General features: G+C 42.3%; 1 protein-coding gene across 4 annotated transcripts in view; it reads left to right on the forward strand.

The window, feature by feature from the left end:
* Positions 1–21,067, forward strand: part of OCLN (occludin) — a 47,744-nt gene that overhangs the window by 8,522 nt on the left and 18,155 nt on the right. For 3 of the 4 annotated variants that reach the window (XM_067730917.1, XM_067730915.1, XM_067730916.1), the window contains exons 3-4: positions 4,009–4,687; positions 8,561–8,722. In XM_067730917.1, coding sequence (XP_067587018.1) covers positions 4,009–4,687; positions 8,561–8,722 — 841 coding nt within the window. The remainder of the gene's footprint in view (positions 1–4,008; positions 4,688–8,560; positions 8,723–21,067) is intronic. The other variant, XM_067730919.1, reaches the window with a different exon arrangement.

Genomic DNA, 21,067 nt, shown 5'->3' on the forward strand with positions numbered 1-21,067 from the left:
GTGTGTGTGTGTGTGTGTGTGTGTGTGTGTGTGTGTGTGTGTGTGGTGTGTGTGTGTGTGTGTGTGGTGTGTGTGTGTGTGTGTGTGTGTGTGTGGGGTACGTGGGCCTCTCACTGTTGTGGCCTCTCCCGTTGCGGAGCACAGGCTCCAGACGCAAAGGCTCAGCGGCCATGGCTCACGGGCCCGGCCACTCTGCGGCATGTGGGATCTTCCCAGAGTGGGGCACGAACCCATGTCCCCTGCATCGGCAGGTGGACTCTCAACCACTGCGCCACCAGGGAAGCCCCCTTTTTGTTTTTCACCAGTGGTATGAAGCTTCCATATTAATACCTTACTTAGGTGACTGTTGGCAATAGATTGTCAGTTTTTCAAATAACACCTTTATTGAGATATAATTCACATACCTTACAATTCACCCATTTAGAATGGGCAGTTCATTGATTTGGGTGTATTCACAGAGTTGTGCAACCATTACCACGATCAGTTTTAGAATATTTTCATCATCCCCTTCCCAAAAAAACACCTCTATCCATTAGTGGTCATTCCCCATTTCCCCCCAGTACTAGGCAACCACCAGTCCACTTTGTTTCTAGATTTGTCCATTCTGGATATTTCATAGAAATGGAATCATACAATGTTTGGTCTTTTGTGACTGACTTCTTTCACTTAACAATAATGTTTTCCACATGGTTAATTTTAAGTGATTCCTTAATTATATTAAAACAAGAAACAAAGTTGAGGGTTCTTGGTGTCTTTAGCCATTTGGAGATTTAACAATGAATTCTTAAGTTTTAAATTTTCTGTCAAACATTGATAGGGGTTTCCTCCTTTAAGTAGTTTGTAGCGTTAACTCTGATAACTGTAGTAAGAGGATATGCTTCTATTACATAGCCTCCTGACCGATACCTGAATGTGGTAGGGACGCAGCTGTTTATGGCAATGAGATATGCTGGAGAATATAGTAACTGAGTAGTGCTCCATTAACCTCATACTTATTTTTGTAAACAGTGGTGAAATATACATATAGAAAAGGGCACAGAACATGCATATAAAATGATGAATAAATACTAAGCAAAATAATCATCTCAGTCAAGAAATAGAGCACCCCAATCTTTGCCTGTGTCCTCTCCTTCCTGTAGAAACCACTGTTCTGACATGTGGACATCACTTGCCACTGTTCTGACGTGTGGACATCACTTGCTTTTCTCTATTATTTTCCCACTTTGTACATCCTGAACAATATGGTTTAGTTTTACTTGTTCTTAAACTTTGTATGAACATAATATGCTGTATGTATTCTTTTCTGCTTTGTTTCTTTCAACTTGTAAGATTTATCTACATGAATTTGTAGTTCATTTTTTTTTGCTTCAGAGCAGTGCTAAAGAAATATAGTGCGAGCCATATATGTAGTTTCATGTTTTCTTGTAACCATATTAAAAATAAAAGAAATTAATTTTAATAATATATTTCACTTAGCTCAATATATCCAAAATGTTATCATTTCAACATGTGATTGACATAAACATTGGTTTACAAGATAGTTTATATTCTTTTTTTAGCAGTCTTTATTTTTTAGAGCAGTTCTAGGTTCACAGCACAATTGAGAGGCACATACAGAGATTTCCTGTAGGTCCCCTGCCCACACATGCATAGCTTCCCCATTATCAACATCCCCACCAGAGTGGTGCATTTGTTACAATTGAGGAACCTACATTGACACATCATTATCACTCAAAGTCGTAGTCAATACTAGGGTTCTCTCCTGCTGATGTTACATTCTTCCCTCATACTATGAGCACTTTGTGTTTTACGCTTCACAGCACATCTCAGTTGGGACTGGCCGCATTTCAAGTGCTCCGTCCATCTGTGTGGCTAGCGGCTGTCATAATAGCACAGCTCCGTAGCATTCCATTGTGAGGCTCTATCACAGTTACCCATGGCACTGTAGGCACTGCAGCTTGGGGTTATCATAAGCAATGTTTCTGCGAACATTGCACTGTTCATGGGAGTATAAGTGAATCCGTCACTTTGGAAAACAGTTTGACATTGTCTAGTAGAGCTGAAAATTTAAAAAAAAATTTGACCCAGAAATTCTACTCCTGGATATATACCCTAAAAAAAACTGCCTGTGTGTACCAGGATGTATGTTGGAGACTGTGTCAGAGCTACGCTGTTCATGACAGCCCCAAATGGAAACAGCCCAAGTATCTAAGTAGAATGTTTTACCGAGTTTTCTTTCTTGACATTTTCATTGTTCTCTCCAGTTTCTCCATTTCCTTTTCATTCTCATTTACGGTACTCAGGTAATTCTAATTCCTATGGTTAGTGGCACCCAGTAGTAAGACGTCTCCTTTGGAGTGAGGAAGGCGGTCTATAGAAATAATGACAAAAACAAAAGGGCTTTAGTTGGTTTAGGAATTGAATTTTGCCTCGCCAGGGCCCACAGGTTTTAGATTCAGTGTGTCCACGCATCAGTGTGTCTGTTACAAGCTGTGTGTTTATCATTAAATTACTGGAGTTTGCAAGGTATTTTTATAAAGGAGATTCTGATCTGATTAGCCATCAGATCTGATTAGCCACCATTCTGATGAGCACTCATTGGTAATTGATCTACTTTGTAGCTCTTGCTGTAACTGGCTGTAGTTCATGTAGTGCTTCGTTTAATGTCTTACTGCCCTGACAGACTGTACTCTGTGATGGGCCTGGACTGAGGCTGTCCTGTTCACTGTTGTATCCCCAGTGCCTAGCACAGAGCCCAGCAGGCGTCAGCCTGGCAACTCCAGTAAATAGCCACCAAATGATAAGTGAATGAATGTGCATTCTTAGGTAAGAGAGCGAGGCTGCCAGGATTTACACGTGACCCAGTGGAGGCCACTGTAAGTGTCAAGTCTGAAGGAATCGGTCTTCAGTCACAAAGGCAAAAGGGCTGATACCACTGTTCTAAACTCCCTGGGTCCCGTCCCCAGGGATTATGATTTAACTGGTCTGGAGTGCTCCGTCTGGGGATGTTATACATCCCCAGGTGATTCTAATGTGCCGCAAAATTTGAGAACCTCTGTTCCGTAGAAACGAAGTAGTCATTCTCAATGTATGGTTTCCAGACTGCGGCAGCATCAGCAGCATCTAGAAACTTGTTCTACCCCAGACCTGCAGACTCAGCAACTCTGGGGATGAGGGCCAACAAACCCTCCAGGTGATTTTGACGCATCGTGCACAGATATGTTTACTGTTCAATGGGTGTCTGAGTCAGTTGGGGCTACTGTAATAGAGTACCATAGACTGGGTAGCTTATAAACAACAGAAACTATTTTCTCACAATCTGGAGGCTGGAAGCCCAAGATACGGTGCCAACACGGCCCGGTTCTAGTGGAGGCCATCTTCCAGATTGCAGACTTCTTGTATCCTCACATTGTAGAAGGGGTGAGAGGGCTCTCTGGGGCCTCTTTCATAAGGGCACTGATCCCATTCATGAGGGCTCCACCCTCATGACCTAATTATTTCCCAGAGACCCCACCTCCTAATACCATCGCATTGGGGGTTAGGATTTTTTTAAAAAATAAATCTATTTATTTATTTATTTTTTGGCTGCGTTGGGTCTTTGTTGCTGCTTGTGGGCTTTCTCTAGTCGCGGCAAGCGGGGGCTACTCTTCGTTGTGGTGTGTGGGCTCTGGGCACGCGGGCTCTGGAGCGCAGGCTCAGTAGTTGTGGCGCACGGGCTTAGTTGCTCCGCGGCATGTGGGATCTTCCTGAACCAGGGCTCGAACCTGTGTCCCCTGCATTGGCAGGTGGATTCTTAACCACTGTGCCACCGGGTAAGTATGGGGGTCAGGATTTTGATATTTGAATTTGGTAGGGGTGTGGGGGGATACAGATTGCCCCATTACAGTGAAACAGTACAAATCATAGTTTTATTTGCCAGTGGTTTGTTCAAATTATTCCAGGTACTTTATTTGTTCTTTCTGCTCACCACTAAAAATGGCTAACTTAAAATTTTCATGTGCTTTTCAGCAAACCCAATCATTATGCACCAAGCAATGACGTATATGGTGGAGAGATGCACATTCGACCAATGCTCTCTCAGCCAGCGTATTCTTTCTACCCGGAAGATGAAATTCTCCACTTCTACAAATGGACCTCTCCTCCAGGAGTGATTCGGATTCTGTCTATGCTTATTATCGTGATGTGCATTGCCATTTTTGCCTGTGTTGCCTCCACTCTTGCCTGGGACAGAGGCTATGGAACCTTAGTGGGAGGTGGCATTGGCTACCCTTATGGAGGAAGTGGCTTTGGTAGCTACGGAAGTGGATATGGCTATGGTTATGGCTACGGTTATGGCTATGGAGGAGGCTATACAGATCCAAGAGCGGCAAAGGGATTCCTGCTGGCCATGGCTGCCTTTTGTTTCATGGCTGCATTGGTGATATTTGTTACCAGCGTTATAAGAGCTGAAGTATCTAGAACAAGAAGATATTATTTGACTGTGATAATAGTGAGTGCTGTCCTGGCCGTTATGGTGTTTATTGCCACAATTGTCTATATATTGGGAGTCAACCCAACTGCCCAGGCATCTGGGTCTCTCTACAGTTCACAAATATATGCCCTCTGCAACCAGTTTTATACACCTGCAGCTGCTGGAGTCTATGTGGATCAATATTTGTATCACTACTGTGTGGTGGATCCCCAGGAGGTAGGGATAGTTTTGTTCTTTTTTCTCCCCTCTTGCCTTGGGTCAGAGGCTCTCCTCTTGGGATGCTTAATAGATTCACTTTGGGAATGTTTAAAAAAATATTGATGCTACGCCCCACTTCTATTTAAACCAGAAACTGGGAGAAGGGCTGGGTGTCATTATTAAGATATGATTAACATACCATCCAATTCATCCATTTAAAATACAATTCAGTATTTTTAGTATATTCACAGAGTTGTGCAACCATCACCACAGTTGATCTTAGAACATTTTCACTACCCCAGGAAAACCCCCGTCCTCATTAGCGGTCACTCCTCACTTCACTAACCGTCCCCAGATCGAGAAACCACTAATCCTGTTCTGTGGTTTTGCCTATTCTGGATATCTCATATAAGCAGACTCATACAATATGTGTTTTTGTATGATTGGCTTCTTTCACTTAGCATTAATGTTTTAAGGTTCATCCGTGTTAGAACATGTACCAGTACTTCATTCCTTTTTATTGCTGAATACCGTTCCATTGTGGGGCTATACCACATTTTATTTATTGGCCAGTTAACAGACATTTGGGCTATTTCCACCTTGGCCGTTACGAATTTTTCTGTGAAACTTATGTTTTAATGTCTCTTGAGTTCAGTATATACCTAGGGGTAGAATTGATGGGTCTTAGGGAGATTCTGCGTTTAACCTTTTGAGGAACTGTCACATTGTTCTACAAAGAGGTTGCGTTATTGTACGTTTGCCAGAAATGTATGAGGATTCCAGTTTCTCCACATCCCCCAGCATTGTTTTTGTCTGTTTGAGTCTAACCATGCTAATGGGTGTGAAGTGGTACCTCATTTTGGTTTTGATTTGCATTTCCTTGATAGCTAATGATATTTTCTTCTGCTTATTGGCTATTAGTATATCTTCTTTGGAGAAATGGTTATTCAGGATCTTTGCCCATTATTTAGTTGGGCTATTTGGATTTTTATTAATTTGTAAGAAATTTTATATATTTGGATACAAGTCCCTTATAATATGATTTGCAAGTATTTTCTCTCCATTTTGTCATTCTCTTTTCACTTTCTGGATGATGTTCTTTGCACAAAAGTTTTTTAATTTTGGTGAGGTCTCATTTAATTTTGCTTCATTGCTTTTGCACCCTAAAAGGGTGTTGTATCTAAAAACACTTTGCCTAATTCGAGGTCACAAAGATTTACTCCTATATGTTTTCTTCTAAGAGTTTTATAATTTTAGCTTTTAACAGTTAGGTCCATGATCCATTTTGAGTTAATTTGGGGCATGTTATAAGGAAGGGGTCCAACATTTCTTGCATGTGGATATCCAGTTGTCTTAGTATTATTTGTTGAAAGGACTATTTCTCCATTGAGTTATTTTCATGACCTGGTCAAAAATGAATTGACCATAAATGTGACGATTTATTTCTAGACTCTCAATTTGTTTCCATTACTTGTGTTTCTGTCCTTAGGTCAGTACCACACTTCTTTTTTTTTTTTAAACATCTTTATTGGGGTATAATTGCTTTACAATGGTGTGTTAGTTTCTGCTTTATAACAAAGTGAATCAGTTATACACATGTTCCCATATCTCTTCCCTCTTGCGTCTCCCTCCCTCCCACCCTCCCTATCCCACCCCTCTAGGTGGTCACAAAGCACCGACCTGATCTCCCTGTGCTATGCGGCTGCTTCCCACTAGCTATCTACCTTACGTTTGGTAGTGTATATATGTCCATGCCTCTCTCTTGCTTTGTCACAGCTTACCCTTCCCCCTCCCCATATCCTCAAGTCCGTTCTCTAGTAGGTTTGTGTCTTTATTCCTGTCTTACCCCTAGGTTCTTCATGACATTTTTTTCTTCTTAAATTCCATATATATATGTTAGCATATGGTATTTGTTTTTCTCTTTCTGACTTCACTCTGTATGACAGACTCTAGGTCTATCCACCTCATTACAAATAGCTCAGTTTCTTTTCTTTTTATGGCTGAGTAATATTCCATTGTATATATGTGCCACATCTTCTTTATCCATTCATCCGATGATGGGCACTTAGGTTGTTTCCATCTCCGGGCTATTGTAAATAGAGCTGCAATGAACATTTTGGTGCATGACTCTTTTTGAATTATGGTTTTCTCAGGGTATATGCCCAGTAGTGGGATTGCTGGGTCATATGGTAGTTCTATTTAGTACCACACTTCTTGATTGCTGTAGCTTTGTCATCAATTTTGAAATTGGGAAGTGGGGGGTCCTCCAACTTTGCTCTTCTTTTTCAAGATTCTTTTGGCTAGATTCTAGGTCTCTTGCATTTTCATATGAATGTTAGGATCAGCTTGTCAATTTCTGCAAAAAAGCCAGCTAGAATTTTGAAGGGTTGCGTTGAATTTGTAGATCAATGCAATTCTTCAAAATCCTAGCTGGGAGAAGAATTGTCATCTTTACAATAAGTCTTCTGATGCATGAACATAGGGTGTCTTTTCATTTACTTAGGTCTTCTTTAATTTCTTATAAAAATGTTTTCAAATTTTCACTGTGTAAGTCAGTATTTCAAAAAGCTGTCAGGTGATTCAAATGTGCAGGTGGGGTGGAGAACCTTGCTTTCAGTAACCAGGAGTCATCCTAATTAAGAAAATGTTTCTAACCTACTATTCTTTTTTCCTTTTTTTTTTCTCCTTACACTGACCCAGGAATTTTCATTCTTTTACCAGAATGAGTCACCTTTTGGGGGTTAGACCTTCTCCAATAACTACCTTTATTTTGAAGACTGAAATGTAGGTTTCAGAGTTTTGTTGTCGACATTCAGAGTGTCTGTGGTAAATAGGGCTGAGGGCTGGTATTCCTTTCTTATCACACTGACATCCCTCCTAGTCCTCTGACTACCCGAAACCTGTATTCTTTGAAAAAGGATACCACTGTTACATAGACAGCTGCAAAGAGAGCTTCCTCTTACCCGTTAGCAGACATCCAGGCCAGAGCCCTGGTACCTGTCTGAACTCCCAAGTGCCTCCATGCCAGTGTACCACTTAACATACCTGTCAGACACTAGGAGAACTGTCAGGGGTAGGGTTTCCTTGTCACAGGCTCTTCTAGTAAGCACACAAAAGACACCTAAAACAGGAACCTAACAGACTAAAAGGATCATTAGCCCGTTCTCTCTAATTTATTGCTTGGTTAGAGTGTATCTGCATAATTTATGGTAAGACTGAAATTTACATTCAGTGTAAAAAGTTGTGCCAGACATGTGTTACGAACAAGGCTATAAGCATGATTGGGTATTTAAAACTACTTTTGACAGCTCGGTGCTTTGTGACCACCTAGAGGGGTGGGATAGGGAGGGTGGGAGGGAGGGAGATGCAAGAGGGAATAGATATGGGGATATATGTATATGTGTAACTGATTCACTTTGTTATAAAGCAGAAGCTAACACACCATTGTAGAGCAATTATACTCGAATAAAGATGTTAAAAAAAATAATAAAACTACTTCTGAGAATAACATTTTCCAGCCCTTTAGAAGTATACCAGTGATGAGTTAATTTATTGGGTATTCTCATCTGTTTATGGAAATATGGCCCCTTGGTGCTCAGGCTTTGGAACTAGTTTTCTATAATTCTAAAACAGGGATTCATGTTCATTCCAAGGATTGAATCAAAGTTGCGTGTGTGTGTATGTGAATCAAGGTTGGTGTGTGTGTGTTGCTAGCCTTAGCTGAACTAGCTTGGGCTAGGTTTTATATTTCTAAAATGTAACCGTTTGTATCAGTTTTATAGCAGTTAAACAACAGATATTTAGTAGGGCCTTAGGTATTTGTAGAGTGTGGGTTGGGATAAAGTAAGCAATTAAAAGCTAAATATGTCAATATCTTTAATCTCTTTTTAGGCCATTGCCATTGTGCTGGCGTTTATGGTTGTTGTGGCTTTTGCTTTAATAATTTTCTTTGCTGTGAAAACTCGAAGAAAGATGGACCGGTATGACAAGTCAAATATTTTGTGGGACAAGGAACGTATTTATGATGAGCAGCCCCCCAATGTCGAAGAGTGGGTAAGTGTTTTAAGAAAGTCAGTAAATGTCCAGTTTTTTATTAGACCCCCAGATTTGTCTCTAAATTTAACCTATTCTGCTTTGTGAAACTTAATTTGTAGAATTATTGTCTTTGTATATTGCAAAAGTTGTGGCCTCACATTTTACTTCGAATGTTAAGAAAGTGGGATGAGTGGACATGGTTTTACTACGAGTAAAAGCCAGATTTCTATTTCTAAGAAGTGGATCTAGGCACTGAGAAGAAATGGCTTTTAAAGAAACCACGAAGGAAATAACGTGGCTTTGGAAAACAAAAACATCTCCTCTCCCCTTCCTTTTTATTATCCTGCTGATTGTTTTGGAAGTAAATACCAGTGCTCAGGATGTTTACGGTCTTTGGTCAAGATTGGCAAGGGGGGCTTCCCTGGTGGTGCAGTGGTTGAGAGTCCGCCTGCCGATGCAGGGGACACGGGTTCGTGCCCCGGTCCGGGAAGATCCCACATGCCTCGGAGCGGCTAGGCCCGTGAGCCATGGCCGCTGAGCCTGCGCATCTGGAGCCTGTGCTCCGCAACAGGAGAGGCCACAGCAGTGAGAGGCCCGCATACCGCAAAAAAAAAAAAAAAAAGATTGGCAACGGTGTTTTTGGGGTGGTAGCAGGTGGCAGGTCTTTAAACTTTTCACATGTGGAACAGCCTGGAGAATCACAGGGACTAATTCTGTACTGATATTGACATATTGAAATACTTAAGTGAAAGCAGAGAGAGATTAGGGCAATTTTTTTTTTTTCATATACTGTTAATCCTACCAGTAGGTGGCTTCCTAAATGATGCGACTTGCTGAAGTGCAGAAAGTCCCTCTTACCAAAAATACCTCCCAAATGCATGTTCCTGATAGCTAACCTGTTTTTAGGGGTGTTCCAAACTTTGTTAGAAATACTCTGTTAGGATGTTGTTGAGAGCAGCCTCAGAATCTGCCTTCATAGGTTTCTTTGAGCAGATTGGTTTCTTGCCATGAAGGTTAGTTGAGAATCCTGGACCCTGGTTCCGGGGTAGGTTGGTTTTGGCCCGTGGGAGCAGAGCGGAGTGGGCTGAGGGTGGGTCCTGCTGGTCAGGTTGGGGGTGAAGATACTGATCATCTTGAAGGCTCCTAGCTCTAGCATCCTCCATCTGGTGTTTGAAGAAATTTGAATGTAGATGAAATTTTTCTAGTTAAGGTACTAAGACGAAGCAGTCAGGAGAAACAGAAGGTATGGTATGTGTGTGCCCGTGTTCCCGACCTCTCCTTGAAGCCTGCTTGTTGTTTTTTTCTTCCTCATCCCCCTCCCCCAACCCAGTAAAATGTGAAGGTGTTGGGGATTGTTTTCTTTTGACCTTTAGCTCCAGGCAAGTCCACCTGTAGAGGGAATAGGACAGTCTATTGTGAACTGTGAAGTCAAGGTTTCACTGAGAGTTTCTGGGTGTGTCAGTTTTCACTGGCTGTTGGATTTGTTTACTTAAGGTTTTGAGAGCCTAAGAAACTGACTCAAGAGAGACCAGTGCCAGTAATATTAGAGTCCCAGTGAACTTCGGCTTCTCATCTGATTTTACTGTCATGAAGGTTTAATAAGTTCTGGGTACTTTGGATAATTTGACAAAAGATAGCCATAATAACTTATGGAGGTGATGATGACAACAAAGCCAGAAAGGCTTAACTTTTAAAGAGGCATTATTTTTATAATGCTTCCTCACTGAATCCCTGGAAATTTGATAGCCAGCCTGTAGGTTGTTTCACACATCATAGTTTCTCTGTAGTAATAAGTGTTTTGTCGTATGAAACTAAATAATCATCTGTTGAATAGCAGACATAGGATTTTGAGCACACTGATGTTTTATGCGGTACTTAATTACTTGAAAATTCCTCATTTCCTTTTCCTTTGTTCCCCCAACTCAAATGCCTAAGGAAGGCTATTGGAAATAAGCTATTGGGAGGCAGTTTTAGTCACAGGTATTGTGCTTTGCCTTCCATTCCCGCCTTCACCTGCCCAGGTTTGCTTTGCTGAACTCAATCCCACATTTTCATTCTTGCCTCAACTTACTTCCACAACCAGATGCAGACTGTTCCTCAGGTTTCTCTGCTCTTACGCAGTATTCTGCTCGAATGAATTTCACTCCGATAACACAGCTGCGCAAGTGGAAATGTTTGATGCTGCATCCGAAGTGCCTGGCATTACAGGGTATTGAGTAGAGTATGGGAAAAGAATCTAAAAAAGAGTGGCTATATGTATATGTATAACTGAATCACTTTGCTGTATAGCAGAAAGTAACACAACATTGTAAATCAACTATACTCCAATAAGATAAATAAATAAAGTGGGGGAATTCCCTGGCAGTCCAGTGGTTAGAACTTGGCACTTTCGCTGCCGGGGCCTGGGTTCAATCCCTGGTCGGGGAACTAAGATCCTGCAAGCTGCGTGGCACGGCAAAAAAAGTAATAATAAACTTAAAAATTAGAAAATAAAGCAAGATAAAATAAAGTGCCTGGCAGTGGAGTGGATTAGTGTTTTTTCTTCCTTTTGGTCATTAGAAAGTAATATCGTAAAAATTATCTCCACTTGAAATAATGGAAGAGAATCTAGAATTAATTACTTGTGCTAAATGAGAATTAAAATTTGAATTCTAATTGTGGAGAACTAAGACAAGATACTCTCCATACAGCTAATAGTGGATTGTTTGGGGGTGCGGGGGGTGGTATCTTACTAAACTTACTAAAGGAGCAATTACCTACTAAATTTACTTCTTCCCTACACATTGGGGTAGGTACATCCTGACATTCATAATTAAATTGTACTGCCTTTCTTGAATTTTAAAATCTTTAAGATAAGAACCCCCAGGGCAAAGGCACCTCAACAGTTGAGCCTTAAGAGTTTTAAGCAGATTTCAGTCCTTTTGTATTATCTGTGAGAAAATGTGTAATTTTCTAATTTCCTGTCTCTGAGTCTCCGGCACAATGGTTTCTCTGCCTTCTTAGGGATTTTTAGGGTTTTTTTTCCCTCCCCTTTCTGGATATCTTGTACTTTGTAAAATAAACAGGCCATGTTTGCACACTGTTTGGATGTTAACCTGGTCCTTTGTAGTCAGTCACTCACTTAAGTTTGTACCAACGTTGTTGTATTTTAAATGTTTAAAGGCTCTTTTAATTAAAGTTGTAGATCTTTATTTTTTCTATTATGTCCTCAAACCCCAGGTTAATTGGTACTTTTTCTGAATTCAAAGAATATGATTATTTTAATTAAATAATTTTGAAAATACTGTGAAGTATAAAGAAAATTCTGCCATTCTGAGTTACCTTTTTCGTGTATTTTCTTTAATCCTTTCCTCCTCTTCCTACTTCTTATTCTAATTCAGAAGTATGATTGTAGTCCTTATCAGTGTAAAATTCTACCTTTTTTGATTTAACATGATATAGGCTTTTTATCACATTAAATATTTCTCAAAAACAGTTTTGATATTGTTAAAAATTTTTACTGAAGTGTAATGTATATCTATACACACACAGTAAAGTACATTAAATGCACTAATTTAATTGTATGGCTTGGTGAAATTTTACACGTATAAGCCCATTTGTAACCAGCCTCTAAATCAAGATATCATACATTCCAGTGTCTAAGGTTTCCTTATGCCTCTTAGTCAGTATCCCCTAGGGGTTGGTAACTCCTCTTATTCCTATCATATCAATTAGTTTTGTCTATTCTTAAACTTCACATAAATGGAATTACGTCCTGTATGCTTTTATGTCCACTCAACATAATGCTATAAGATTCATTTATATTGTTGCATTGGTTGGTGTGGTACTGTTTTAATTTTTGTATTTTCTGGCAAGATAAAAGCTTTCTAATTACCCCTTTTTAAAAAGCCTGTGGCCAGGGCTTCCCTGATGGCGCAGTGGTTAAGAATCCGCCTGCCAATGCAGGAGACATGGGTTCAAGCCCTGGCCCGGGAAGATCCCACATGTCGTGGAGCAGCTAAGCCCGTGTACCACAATTACTGAGCCTATGCTCTAGAGCCCGTGAGCCACAACTACTGAGCCCATGTGCCACACCTACTGAAGCTCGTGCACCTAGAGCCTGTGCTCTCCAACAAGAGGAGCCACTGCAGTGAGAAGTCTGTGCACTGCAACGAAGAGTAACCCCCGCTCACTGCAACTAGAGAAAGCCCACGTGCAGCAACAAAGACCCACCTCAGCCAAAAATAAATAAAGAAAATTTAACAAAAAATAAATAAATAAATAAGTAAAAAACCTATGGCCAGAATTACAATTTTTAAAAAAAACAGGTTTTCAGGCAGTCTCCCTGCCATCCTTGTGTTTCCATTTGCCCATTTCTGGGTATCTTTCCTCACCCTCTCTCCACACTTGTACGTACTCTTCTTAGTTTCTTATGATTCCTTTCAGTGTTTTATTTTGTGAAAATAAAACCAAAGAAAAATACACTTCCTGCTTTTTTATGCAGAAGTTAGTGTACTGATCATACCATTCTGTCTGCATATCCCCTTTTTACTTTGCAGTGTCTTTCCTTACCACTTCATAGCCTCTTTGTGGTATGGATGTGGTACCGTGGTTTATGTAATCAGTCTTTCATTGTTGGATATATTTATTATGTAATATTATAAACAATGATAGGATTTTAAAAAAGAAGACTTTGTATAACTTGTATATATGTCTGTCTATATATATACTCCTATAGGCTAAATTTCGTGAGTATTACTGAGTCAAGGGGTATGTATATGCATACGTCTGTAACTTTGGTAGATAGTAAGAAATTGCCCTTCAAAGGAGATGTACCAATTTATACAGCCATCAGTGGTGTGTGAAATTCTGGTTCCACACACCTTTTCTAATAACATTCCATTGTAGAGATCTATTTGACCAATCCCTGTTGTTTCATATTAGTTTTTTTCCAATTTTTGACCAGAATAATTATGTAAAAAGTAATTTTCTTACAGTAAGTATGTGGTACTTTTTTTGAAAATGGAGAAAATTGATGTTGAAGGTAACTTAGCTGTTATGTAAATGGAAATCATTATTAATTTACATGCCTGGGCTCACGTAATGTGACAAAGCCAGGAGTAGAGCCCTAGTCTAGCATTTCCGTGCCAGTGTGCTCTTAGGGAAAGCCTTAGTGATTACATTTTCTCTGTCTCTTTGTTTTTTTTTTCAGATTGGTTTCAGGTACACAGAAATAAATTATTCCCAATTCTTAGTTCATGACCTTGTTGTCTTTGGTCCATTCATAGCCTTTTTTGTATTTATTGATTTTTTTCATAATGAACACCCATCATCCTACCCAAGAATTACAATACGAGGTCTAAGTTACATTACCCCATGTGTTTTTTACTCTCCCATCCACCTGCTTCTGCCTGCTCCCAGAGGTGACCTGTCTCCAGAGTGACTTCCCTGCTTTAATTAGAAGAGACCATGATGTGTTCCTTCCCTTTTCTGTTGCCTTGATTGCATGACTGAAGTGCTTCTCAGTTCTGGGAATGGAACTAATGGTTCCGTTGTAATCAGAGAAGGTACCCTCAGCTGTTCTCACTCTTAGTGGACTTCCTCTCCGTTGCCCTAAGTAGTGTTACTATGTACTGGCCAGAAAACTAGGCTCTGCAGGGTTTTTGCGTTGCTTTAGAGGAGACCCTTCGTTTAGTCTCAGATGAACAGCCCTGTGGGACTGGTAGTCTTCCCCTTTCTTCTACTCTTGCTGTGTAATGCTGTCTTTTCTACTTCTGTCTAATAGAAGCAGTATATCAGGGAGGTGGAATACCAGGGTTTGAATTCTAGCTTCATTGCTTTTGCTGTGACTCTAGGTAGATCAGTTCAGTTATTTTTAGCCCACATGTATGTCAAGGAAGTCTAGTTTGGGGAGAATTCCTGGTGGAGGGACAACAGCACTGGACCCTAAAGCTCTGGGTTTGAGTCCTGACTCCAGCATTCTTTGGTAAACAGATTACCCCTTCTGATCCTCAGTTTTCTTATCTATAAAATTGGCTATATTATTTGGTCTGCCTCTCAAGACTAATGTGAGATGCATGTGAGAAAATGAAGAAGACCAGTAATATATGGCTGTCTGCCTTACAGGGATGTTGAAAGGAAGACAGCTGGCTGTGCAGAAAAGAATTTTGGTGTTGCACGAGTCCTAGTTACAGTTGACAAAAACAGAACTTAAGTTAGCATAGGTAAGAAGAGGAATATATCTGCAAGATTTTGGGGGGTGATTTATGAAATCCTAGAAAGAGTCAAAACAACTTAGCCACAGAGGTAGGGATGTGGCTGTGTTTCATGAACAGCTAAAGTCACGACTTCAAGTCCATTGGGATCTGCTTTCTCATCTTGACTCCCTCCTGCCTGGTAGGCTTCATTTTCGCATGGAGAAGGGGAGCAGAAAGCAGCTACTTAGAGCTCTTGTTGTTCATATTAGTGCTTCGTCTGAGACTTGCCTGGGGAAGGGGCCCTGATGCATAAGTAGCCTTGGGTCAGGCGGCCATCCTCACACTAACCCACTGTGCCCAAGGGCAGGGCCCTTCTCACATAATCCAGCATGTGGCAGTTCCCACAGTTACTGTGTGGGATGGGGAGATGGTTTCTAGAGAAACTACTCTGTGGATAATACTTACTACCTTAATATGAGCTACATGGGTTAATTGTAATTGCCCTTTTATTTTTTATGTGTGTGTCATCTGACCAGGTTTAAATGCAGAGTGCGATTTGAATAGCTTAGGACGTGTTTCTGAGTAGCTTTCTGAGCCCACTTCACCCCAGTGCTCCTCAGTAGTCTGCTGGCTCTTCCCGGGAGGGTGTCACGCCACTCAGATCCCTTTCTGCCCCTTTGAGCTTGGCCTCACAGAACAGCAGGGGACCGTGGTTTAAGGAGCTGCGTCCTGCCAACACACTGAGAATGCTGGTAGGGGGACTCTTCAGCCAGGAGTGCTGCAGCTGAGTTGGGAGGGGCTGATACCCTTATGCCCATGAAGATGAGTATTTCATGTTAATCTCTGTGTTCAAATCTCTCTTCCCCCACCTGCATTTCCAGAAGGTCATAAGTATAAATATCAAGACATACATCTTCGTTTTCTCTAGAGTGAGTACTTAGAACTGGGGTCTGGCTTTGGAAAAGCACACACCTACGGTAAATATTAAAGAGTTGATTGTAAAATGTGTGTACTTAAGATTAGTCTTTGTTGATACCTGCAGTATTCTGGTGAAATAGTAACTGAAGGTTATGCACTTCAGTTTCAGGTGCTCCTGTGAATAAGTTTTGGTTTGGCTTTGGTAAAGTGAAAGAAAACAGAATCTGAGAGCAGTCTGGGACCTTAGGGTAAGGTCATCCAGTCTGTCTCCGTGAACTTACACAAAGGAAGCTGAAGACCTGCGAGGTAGACACAGTAGTAAGAAGGAGGCTTGTTGGTGGTGATTTGATGTGTCAGGGCTAGAAGTTTGGACTCTGGTTTCTCAGTGCTCTTTTCAGTATAGTACATCAGGCTGACTTGGGATTGAGCTTCACGTCTTAATTTTGGCAATAAAGTTTTTTAAAAAGTCACAGTAAAAGAAAGGTAGGAACCACCATTTCCTAAGTAGGCGTAGCCACTCTATACATCTTTACAGTGTGAATATTCTTATACAAGGGGACACTGAGGTTTGCAGAGGGCTTCAGTAATTTGTCTCAAGCCAGATGTACTAACCAGCAGGACAAGTGTTACATTTGCCTTTATAACTTGTAATTTTTTGGTGTGGTTTTTTTTTTTTCCTCTGAGATCTCTGAGCCTCAGTTTTCTTTGCCAGTAGAATTGGGGAAATAGTTCATAGTTAATAAAACTATCATTAAAATGAGATAATGTATGTGTAAAGTGCTTATCTCTACCACAAATCAGCATGCCAGTTCTCAGGGAGTATTTTCTGTCTGTCTCTTAAGTTGCACCTTTTCTTGTTATGCCACATAATTAATGTCAGAAGCAAGAATAAACTAAGTTTGGAGAGAACATGCCATAAACTATTTCTTCATTATTACCAAGTAGTAAATAAAGGTTGTTAAACAAGATCCTGTTTTTAAGTACGAAATGTTTAGATCTAAAAGCTGAGTGTAGGGACTTCCCTGGTGGTGCGGTGGTTAAGAATCCGCCTGCCAGTGCAGGGGACGAGCCCACATGCCACAGAGCAACTAAGCCCATGTTGTCACAACTACTGCGCCAGTGCTCTAAAGCCTGAGAGCCACAACTCCTGAGCCTGCGTGCCACAACTACTGAAGCCCTCATGCCTAGAGCCCGTGCTCTGCAGTGAGAAGCCTGCACACCACCACGAAGAGTAGCCCCTGCTTGCTGCAACTGGAGAAAGCCCACGTGCAGCAATGAAGACCCAATGCAGCCATAAATAAATACATACATACATACAAAGTGTATTATTTAGGTAGCCTATTTCTAGAAGTTTCTAAGCTTTGACATTGTGATGCAGCATTGTTATAGCATTGTTCCCAACATTTACCTGTCAAGGTAGGCGCTAGTAAGGATGATCAGGCCTGGGTGTAGAGAGGGGTCAGGGTCCTGGACCCCTGTCCTTTGTGGTCAGCCTTGGGTAGCTTTTGGTATCCTTGGACTCTGATGAAGGTAATCACTTTGTCTGTTCATTTAATAGGTTTCTTATGTGTCAATGGGGAAAATAAAAGTTTCACCTACAGCATGTTTATGCTGATCCTGTAACAATTAAAGGGCTTAGCTCAGGGCCAGCACATAATTTATTAATGCCCAATAAATTTTAGCCAGAGGAATAATTGTTAGTATTTGCAATGATGGCATCAAATAAGGGAGCTTGTGTAAGAGTACCCAAAATATAAATACATTTAATGTTGGTTGCAGTTGTTAAACTATTAATTTTCCTCTCACTTGTAAGCTTGCTGCGAGATAAGAACAAATGTTTTTTTGAAGGGTGTAGGCAGACTCTGCGTATCATCTCCTTGCACACAGGAACAGGGAACAGGTCCAGGTGGGGCAGGTGACTGGGACCGGGCGGTGGTGGTAATCAGTGTTAGACAGCTGAAGAAACGCGAATAGCTTTCTTATTTTCAACCAGTAAGTCCAAGTGTTCTTTAACGTAAGAGCAGTTCCTGGGGGCTGCCGACAATTGGTATACCGGGCTCTCACCCTGGGAAAGATTTCACTATTATCTGTGGTCTCGGGTGGCATGAAATGGAACAAGAATGGAAGTGTCCTATCCATGGACTGACCTTCAGAACCCAGCAGCGTGGAGGACGGAAGGCCCTATCTGTCGAGGGCATCCTGGGGGGCTGGTGTAGAGAGTTGTAATGGAAGGTGAGGTAGGATGTGTTAGAGCTGGTGAGTGTCTTTGTGGCTTTCTGAATGCAGGGATTCCTAGATTTCCAGCACTAAATAGAGTTAATTCTAACTATGGGTATAATGGTCTAAACAGGGCAGTTGTCTGTGACATCGAGGAAAACTGTCCTCCATCAGTGGTTCTCAAACCTTAGCAAGCGTCAGAATCACAGGGAGAGCTGGTTAAAACAGCTTGCTGGGCCCACCCGCAGTGTTTCTCGTGCAGTGGATCTGGAATGGGACCTGAGAACTGGCATTTCTGAGTTCCCAGAGTTCCCAGGTGATGTTGATGCTACTGGTCTGGGGAACACACTTTGAGAACCACTGTTCCATAGAGCCAGGCTGCAGCTATAATACTGCAAGCCCAGTGGGATTTGAGTTAAGGTATGCATAAGGTCTCTTCCAGGCATGGCATGCTTAGAAAATGCTGAGGTTGTGTGGAGTACTACAGTAAACTGAAGGGGATTTGGAACCCTAGGTGGTGGCTGGCATGGGCTCTGAGGACTAAGGTGTGCTGTGCCTGCGGCACACCTGCTGGGGAGGCTGGCATGAGATACACGAGTGTTAAAATGCAGGCTGGGGCTTCCCTGGTGGCGCAGTGGTTGAAAGTCCGCCTGCCGATGCAGGGGACACGGGTTCGTGCCCCGGTCCGGGAAGATCTCACATGCCGCGGAGCGGCTGGGCCCATGAGCTATGGCTGCTGAGCCTGCACGTCTCACCTTTTTTTTTTTTTTTTTCTTTTTTTTTTTTGCAGTACGAGGGCCTCTCACTGTTGTGGCCTCTCCCGTTGCGGAGCACAGGCTCCGGACGCGCAGGCTCAGCGGCCATGGCTCACGGGCCCAGCCGCTCCGCAGCATATGGGATCTTCCCGGACCGGGGCACGAACCCGCGTCCCCTGCATCGGCAGGCGGACTCTCAACGACTGCACCACCAGGGAAGCCCCAGAATTCAGCTTTGCCTGGTGTATGTTAGTACTTCCGTGTGGGCAGCCTGCGTTTGGATAGGGAACATGGTGTTTGCTAAATCCCCAGAGCCATCTGATCAACGTAAATTGATCAGACTTGCCCAAGCCTGGTCCATGATCTCTTCCTTTGTGGGATTAGTCTGTTTGGGAGCATTTGCCTTCAAGCCACCAAGGGTGGAGAAAAGTCTGAGGGAACTTTCCAGAGGCAGTTTTCAGGCTCTTGTTGGGGGAGCATCTGTGGGTGTAAAATATCAAAACGGGAAAAACGAGTTGGACCACTTAGTGTTTTGAAAACTTGTAGTGCAAGGGCACATGGCCGGGAAGGTGGACCTCCGGTTGTAAAACTGGACATGGTACTTTGAGATGAAGGTCCTCCTCCTTCTGATGTCTGGTATATTTCTCCACTTTAATTACCAAGCAGGAAAACCCCTTCTGTTTGCCTTTTGAGGGTGGTGTTCCTACACTCTGACATAAACAAAAGGAACCGGATGACTAAGCACATATCAGTAATTTTGTGTCAAAAGCTGCTTTTAGAATGATAGTCCAGTAGGCAAATAAAACTCTTCAAAATGGATTCACATCGTATCTTACTCGGATGTGGTGAGGAGTGAAGGCAATGAGAATAGTTCCTTTTCTTACTGGGAATAGTCAGTGCCCAGATGAGATGGGTACCTCAAGCCATATTTAAATTACTGAGGTATCAGTTTGTTATTGCCAGAAACAGCTGAGCTTGGGAGTCAGGTGGACGGGATTTACGTCCCCCCTGTACCCTGTCACCTTCTGTGTGACCTTGAGCAAATTAATTGGACCTTAGAGGCTCAGTTTCCTCATCTGAGTATGGAGATAGCCCTATCTCACCGGGCAATGGTGAGGACCAAATGGGGTCAGGTTTTGCCTGACACATGAACTTCCCTCTCATGATGCAGGTCTAGTCTGACTCCCCGTGTTGTGTGAGCTAGGAACGAAGAGCAAAATGGGGCGTAGCTGTCCTCCCTCCTTTTTGCTTGTACTCATTCCAGATGAAGTATGCAGTTGATTTGTGTGGAGAGAAAGGTTTTTCCCAAACTTTGTTTTACAGGGGTGAATTGACCTAAAACATTCTTGACCTTTTTTTATTCCATCCCTGACTTCAAGGAGTCGGGGCGGAGAGGCTGCTTGTGAGTCAGTAGTGTTGATAAGTGTAATCGTGCAGCTCCATCCTGGTCCCAGGGTCGGACGGCTCCGTGCTGACAGGTGTTGAGATGAGAGCTGCCCTGAGTCGCCCTCTTTGTTTTCCCCTTGGCACCCCACAGGGATATACGATGTTTTCATTAATTCTCCAAAGACGGTTAGTTAACAAAGATTTTTTTCACAAGTGACATAGAACACTTCTAATGAGTGTAATTAAATTCTGAATAAAAATTTGTCCTCATTATAACTACCTCTTGTGAAGATCTTTTGAAATTATTTCACTTGAATTTATTTCATTTTGACATTTCAGAGACACTTTAGTTCTTTCTTGATTGGAATGTGAATCTTGGTAAAACGTTTCCTGTCCCCTTAAATTAATCATTCCTGGGCTTCCCTGGTGGCGCAGTGGTTGAGAGTCCGCCTGCCGATGCAGGGGACACGGGTTCGTGCCCCAGTCTGGGAAGATCCCACATGCTGCGGAGCGGCTGGGCCCGTGAGCCGTGGCCGCTGAGCCTGCGCGTCCGGAGCCTGTGCTCCGCAACGGGAGAGGCCACAACAGTGAGAGGCCCTCGTACCGCAAAAAAAAAAAAAAAAAAAAAAAATCCTACTCCTTAAACATGGTCTGTGAGAGTGCTTGTCCTTTTTGAATTTAGTCTCTAGAGTCTGCCTGTGTCCTTCTTTGATTGGTTCAGGGTCTTTTCTCTCCTCGGCCTCAGCCCGTCTGTCTTCTACTGTCTCGTCTTTCCCTTTTATAAAGTCTGTCTGTGCGGCAAGGGTGCCACTAGGGCCAGGAACTCTTCAGGCAGATCCCAGGGAAGAGCGGCCAGCTGGGCGCTGCCGTGTGGATTTCTGTGCGTGTAGTGCCCTTCCGCCCCACGGGTG

This window comes from Pseudorca crassidens, chromosome 3 (genome assembly GCF_039906515.1).
Source record: "Pseudorca crassidens isolate mPseCra1 chromosome 3, mPseCra1.hap1, whole genome shotgun sequence".
NCBI classification, from domain to species: domain Eukaryota; kingdom Metazoa; phylum Chordata; class Mammalia; order Artiodactyla; family Delphinidae; genus Pseudorca; species Pseudorca crassidens.